General features: G+C 48.2%; 1 protein-coding gene across 1 annotated transcript in view; it reads right to left on the bottom strand.

Annotated features, from left to right (window-relative positions):
* Positions 1-5799, bottom strand: part of ALS2CL (ALS2 C-terminal like) — a gene marked incomplete at its 5' end in the record, with an annotated part of 21626 nt that overhangs the window by 8638 nt on the left and 7189 nt on the right. The window contains 4 exons of the mRNA XM_008936968.1: positions 1426-1537; positions 1820-1978; positions 3198-3296; positions 4121-4186. Of these exons, the coding sequence (XP_008935216.1) occupies positions 1426-1537; positions 1820-1978; positions 3198-3296; positions 4121-4186 (436 nt within the window). The remainder of the gene's footprint in view (positions 1-1425; positions 1538-1819; positions 1979-3197; positions 3297-4120; positions 4187-5799) is intronic.

Below are 5799 nucleotides of genomic sequence, written 5' to 3' on the forward strand. Positions count from 1 at the left end.
GCCAGTTTATGATTCTGTGATTTTATGAATGCTTTGGAGCAGCTTGTTCAAGCTCTGCTGACTGCACAGCAAGGGACAAAGCTCATTCTACGAGGCAGCTGCCTTCCTCTTTTCTTTATAAGATGATTAATCTTGCAAAGAATGAATCACAGAATCATTGAACAGCTTAGGTTGAAGGGACCCTAGAGATCATCCAATCCAACCTCCTTTCCATGGCCAGGGGCACCTCTCAACTAGACCAGGTTGGTCAAGGCCTCATCCAACCTGGCCATGAAAACCTCCAGGGAGGAGCATCCACAGCTTCTCTGGGCAATCTGTTCCAGAGTCTCACCACCCTCAGACTGAAGAACTTCTTCCTCAGATCCAGTCTAAACCTCCTCTCCTTCACTTTAAAACCATCTCCCCTTGTCCTGTCGCTGGACACTCTTCCATCACCTCCCAACTCCCATGGCTGCTGGCAGCAGAAGACATTTCAGGGAAGGAGCACCAAGATGCAGAACAGACAGAGGAGAATTTATACCAAGGGGGGAGATTCTCCTTGCTGAGGCTTAGCCCATGGTTTGGGCCTGAAGGTTTATACCCACCCCAGCCAGAAAATGCAGTCACAGCTTTCAGAGCTACAACACATTTTCCATTGGATTGGATTTCTCAACGGAAAGCTCCCTTCCTGGCAACAATAAAAGCTTTCCAAGGGAAGCTTCTTGGCCATACCAAATTTTCCACTAGGAAACCTGAAGTGACTGCTCCCCACCCGGAAGCTCTGTGAAGTTAAAGGAGGCTTTGGCAGCTGGCAGGACCAAAAGGCAGCTTTATTTTGGAGTTTTTAGTGAAAGCCCTTCCGACAAAGTTTCCATGCTAAACATTTTGACCTCGTTTGGGGAGTGGGGAAGGGGTTGTTTGTTTTTTTTAAGCATGTATTTTTTTCATGAGAAGAAATACTCTTAGTTCCAAGCTGGTTCCAGCCATGCCCAATCCCTTTTGCTCACCCCACCAACATCTAAAATTCCAATGAACTGGGCAGCCAACTTCTCACACGTAAGCTCCCATTGGAAAGGCAAAGGCTCAATGATCTCTAAGATAGATGTAGGATCACATAGATCTCCACAGCTTTACATATGAGTTCTGGTCTGTAGTTGTGACCTGGTGGCGAGTCAAACAGCCAGACCTATAAGATGTCTTAGCATGAGCAAGGAGAAGTGACAGTTCCATGTCTAGTTCCTACCTGCACCTCAGGAAGATGGTAAGAAACAAGATTTTACCCAGGCCTTGTGCTTCAAAACCATGATTATGGTGAAATATCACTGCTTACATTTTCTCCCTTTCTATTTCCCCCTCAAAGATTATGAAATGAAATCTGAATTTTGCCCTTGAGAGGGAATTCCAGGTCCCATTGCTCGAGGAAGGCCACCGAAAATGGATACTCACCACCATTTTATCAGCATGAAATGTCCTTTGATAGCAAACACCCGACTGGGTTACTACAATGCCTTGTCCATGCTTGTGGTCATCCAGCCACGTCCCTATGTACCTCTCCCCTCTGGAATGCAAGAGAAAACCAGTTATGGGGTTTCCATTCTCTTAGATCTCAGTCCATTTGACGTATCACTTCCTGAGGCCGGTTGTACCTCATATAAAGCTCTGGGCACCACAAGGGCCAGATGTGCTGCACAAACTCCATTCATTTCATGCCTCCCCAAGTGTTCAACCCTTATAGCAGAGGTTGAACACATCCCCAAGTCCCCCCTGAGGACCCCTGCCAATAGAGGGACAACACTGTCAGGCACCTGAAGCCAGCTCTGATCTCTACCACCACCTTTACCTGTCTTTGTCTTCCCACACTCCATAGCCATTCTTCTTATCGTTTTCCCACTGTCCTGTGTATTTAAAGGGGTGCTCAGCTGAGAGGTTCTCCAGTATCCCAAACCCTTGACGCATGTTGTCTTTGAAGTAACCTTTGTAGACCATATCGTTCCCATACCTGCAGGGAGAGAGAGGCAGAATTTAAGACTGTTCCTTTTTGATAGCTACTACTGGAGTAGGAAGCCAGGAAAATTAATAAATTTGGCTCGTTTTCCTGCTAAATATTCCAAATATTTGACTTCTAGCTCCGGAGCTGGTTGTCGTTCACTATTAGGAAAGTGCATCACCCAAGCTAGTCACTCCACAGATAGCTTTCAACATTATCTAAGGACACAACACTCAGGGCTTGCAAATCTCCTGGGAGAGGCCACTCAGTCCTTGAGCTCTCACCAGCCAGGTTGCAGTGACCACTGGTTGATCCAGAGTGGGAGCAGATAAGTTCAAGTAAGAAGCTAGATGTGCCTTCAGCTTTCTACACTCATCAACCACCCCTTCTGCTGGGCTCATCCCCTGGAGAAGAGGTCCCCTTAGCTCTGTCCACGCTGGCCAGCAGATTTTCACTGCTACAGCAGCCAAAGCACTTAACTCTAAGCAGAACCATCCTCTGTAACTATCAACATGATCTCACAGATGGTTTGTCCCATGGTAAGCAGCTGGTCACTGCTTTCCTCTGCCACACTTGGCTCCACAGAAGCAGGGGTGAGCACTTGCAGTAACAACAGCCACTCTGGGTCTTCACGTTGGCCAACCTATTAGGCCACGTGTGACCTAAGCAAAGATGAGGATGCTGTTGTGCTCACAGCAAGCTGGCCAAACAAGAAAACCTCAAACTCCATTTCTTAAGTTAAGCTCTGGAGCTAAGAAGTTGAGCAAGCAAGCAAAGCAAACTAGGAGAACCATCTCCCTTCATGATAACAAGATTTCTACTCCAACGATCCCATCCATCATTCAGGAGTTGCTCTGTAGAAGATGTAGTCCTTGTAGCATGGCCAGGGGAGACAGAGTGAGCTGTGTCCCACCATATCTGTCCAGGGCTGCTGCCACACCACACACTCTCTGCTCTGGATGCAAGATTACACCCTCACCTCTGGGGCCCAGAGGATGCTGGGGTAGGTAGTTACAGTGCTCACAGCTTGCAGAGAAGCTCTTCCTATTCTAGTGCTCAGGAGCCTCAGGGCTTATGTGAAGAAGCCCAACTGCCCATCCCCAAGGCCAAAGCTTCTGGTGCCTGAATTCCGCACCCTGGGGTTTTCCACTAAACCTTTCCCAGTGAGGTGGGAACGTGAAATAGATGGAGTCTCCTTTTTGCCCAGAGTCCACCTTTGGGTTTTACTTACTCACAGATTCCATAGCCTCTCATCTTGCCCTCGTACCAGTGGCACTTGTAGCAGTCATAGCGGTCTTCAGCCTGGCGTGGGACGAGGCATATCCCAAACCTACAAGGTTCACAGGGCAGAGGTCAGCATGGCAAGAGGAGACTCAGTTCTCCTGGATGAAGTTCAAAATCTAAGGACCTTCCAGATCCCCAAGCTGATTTACTTGGTTGGGGCCAGCTCTACCTCTGACCCTATTTCCAAGTGTCAACAGACTCGCTCCGAGGAATTTCTCATCTCCTTGTGAGCTGCAGCCACAGTTCCTCACTGCTTCTTCTACAGAGTTACCTGCAGTGTTGTTGGGTTTTCTCCACCTCTCCCATTTCCCCTGATTAGGAGCAGACTTAGACTACAAAAGTAATTGCTTTGGTCCAAATAAAGTGTTTTCTTAACCCCAAAGTACTTCAGACTCTTTTTTTCCCCCCCTTAAAAACTTTATCTGGAACTCATCTAGAAATAAGAGCTCTAAAACTCTAATTCTCCAGAAGTTTTAGAAAAAATAATGTTTGAATTTCATAGCGTGGTTTCTTTCCCCTGAAAACTCCTCATCTAAGGTTTATAAGGATAGCTAAAAAAATTAAACTTCTCAAGGTATTTCATGTGAATAAACACACCTAAATTTACATCAGGGGACAGAGGCATCCAGGTGAATGGAAATGCCTGCACCTGAAGTGGTCATCTGGCCATAGTCAATGTTGATCTACTTGCTGTAGGTGACAACACACTCAACTTGAAGCCAGGTGTCTAAATTGGGCTGTAGAGTCACCCTACAAGCAAAATGGGCTGTAGAGTCCTCCTACAAGATGCCAGTGCCCCTGTAACTGCTGGAAGGAATTGTTTCTTGGCTTATCTTGGACACAAGAAGCACCCTGGCTTTTCAGGCTTACCCGTGCTCCAAGCCCTCTCTGAAATCTCCAACGTGGTTGCGTCCATCGCGCCACTTCAGCGTCCCCCTGCAAGTCAAAGCAAGTCTTACACAGGGGAGATCCACCAGTGGTCACAGCTCCAGCAGAAGGCATCAGGGCACAACCTACCAATGGCTATCAGCAAGATATTTTCTCAGGGGACATGGACACAGAAGTTCTTCAGGCACCAATGTAATTAAAAACTGTAAAAGTTTAATTCTAGAGTGTTTTCATGCCCTGGAATGAGGAGTAAGAATCATCTTCTAAGTTCCCTAATCTCAAAAGCATCTTGCAAGTAATAAAGCAAGTGGAAATGGCCTCAAGTTGCACCAGGGGAGGTTTAGGTTGGAAAAGAAGAACAATTTCTTCTTGAAAAAGAAGAATTAGGCTGGACAAGAAGGGTTATCAAACCCTGGAACAGGTTGTCCAGAGATGTGATGGAGCCACCATCCCTGGAGGGTTTTCCAGCCATGGAGATGTGGTCCTGATGGACATGGGGCAGTGGGGACCTGGAAGTGCTGGGGGAATACTTGGACTTGATGACCTTAAAGGTCTTTTCCAACCAAAACAAGTCTATGATTCTGTTGCTGGGTCAGCCATTCAGGACCTTGCCCAGAATCCTTTGGGAATTGCAGTGCAGCAGGTGTTGAACCCAGCTGAAGTCCCATGGCACATCCCTGTAGACAACATAATGACACCCCAGTCCAGAACTTTTTGTTTTCATGGTGCTTGGCACAACGAGGAGACAAGCACTGCCCTGGAGGGACCATATCTTCCCATCTGCTTTGTGTGGGCAACGATGAGAGGAGGTGACAAAGCAAGGATGAGACTGGAAGAGTCAATGTGATGGCCAAGTGCCTGCAGGGCCATGCCCAGCTAAGAATGCATCTCCCTCCCTCCCCACCTCCCTCCCACCCACACCCACTCCCCAATTCAGTTCTTGCATCACCCCAGACACCATCAGCTCCCCACAGCTTCCCCAACTAGAGACCAGAGCAGATGGTGCAGCCCCAAAACCATGATGGGTCTGTTTGACTTTCACTGGGGTTGTTGCTTTAAACACCTCCAGGAGACCAGATCTTTTTGTGGTATTTAAGAGGAAACAAGGAGATTAATTTGAAGTGGATTTAAAATACATCTCCTTTTGCATTGCTAATGTGCAAATGAGAGCAAGGCAGAGAGGTCTACTCCAGCCATGGGGATGGTTTAAGCACCTTCCCAGTGGGAGTATCTCCTTCCCCTACACCAGCTCAAAAAAAACTGTGACAGAACAGTGTAGAATGCTGATGTTTTTGCTGAAGAGCCTTGATCCACACCACTGCAGCTTTCTACTCATGTGCTCTTCCATGCCAGAGTCACAGCATGGTAGGGTCAGAAGGGACCTCCAGAGATCATCTTGCCCAACCGTCCTAATAAGGCTGAGCCATCTAGAGCAGGGTGCCCAGGAGGGTGTCCAGGCAGGTTTGGGATCCCTCCAGAGCAGGAGACTCCACAGCCTCTCTGGGCAGCTGCTCCAGGCTCTGCACCCTCACCCCAAACAAGTTTCTCCTCCTGCTCAGGTGGCACCTCCTGGGTTCCAGTTGGTGCCCCTTGCCCCTTGTCCTCTCGCTGGGCACCACTGAGCAGAGTCTGGCCCCAGCCTCTTGCCCCCCGGGGCCCTT

Source organism: Merops nubicus, unplaced genomic scaffold, assembly GCF_000691845.1.
Source record: "Merops nubicus isolate BGI_N331 unplaced genomic scaffold, ASM69184v1 scaffold7973, whole genome shotgun sequence".
In the NCBI taxonomy this organism is placed as follows: domain Eukaryota; kingdom Metazoa; phylum Chordata; class Aves; order Coraciiformes; family Meropidae; genus Merops; species Merops nubicus.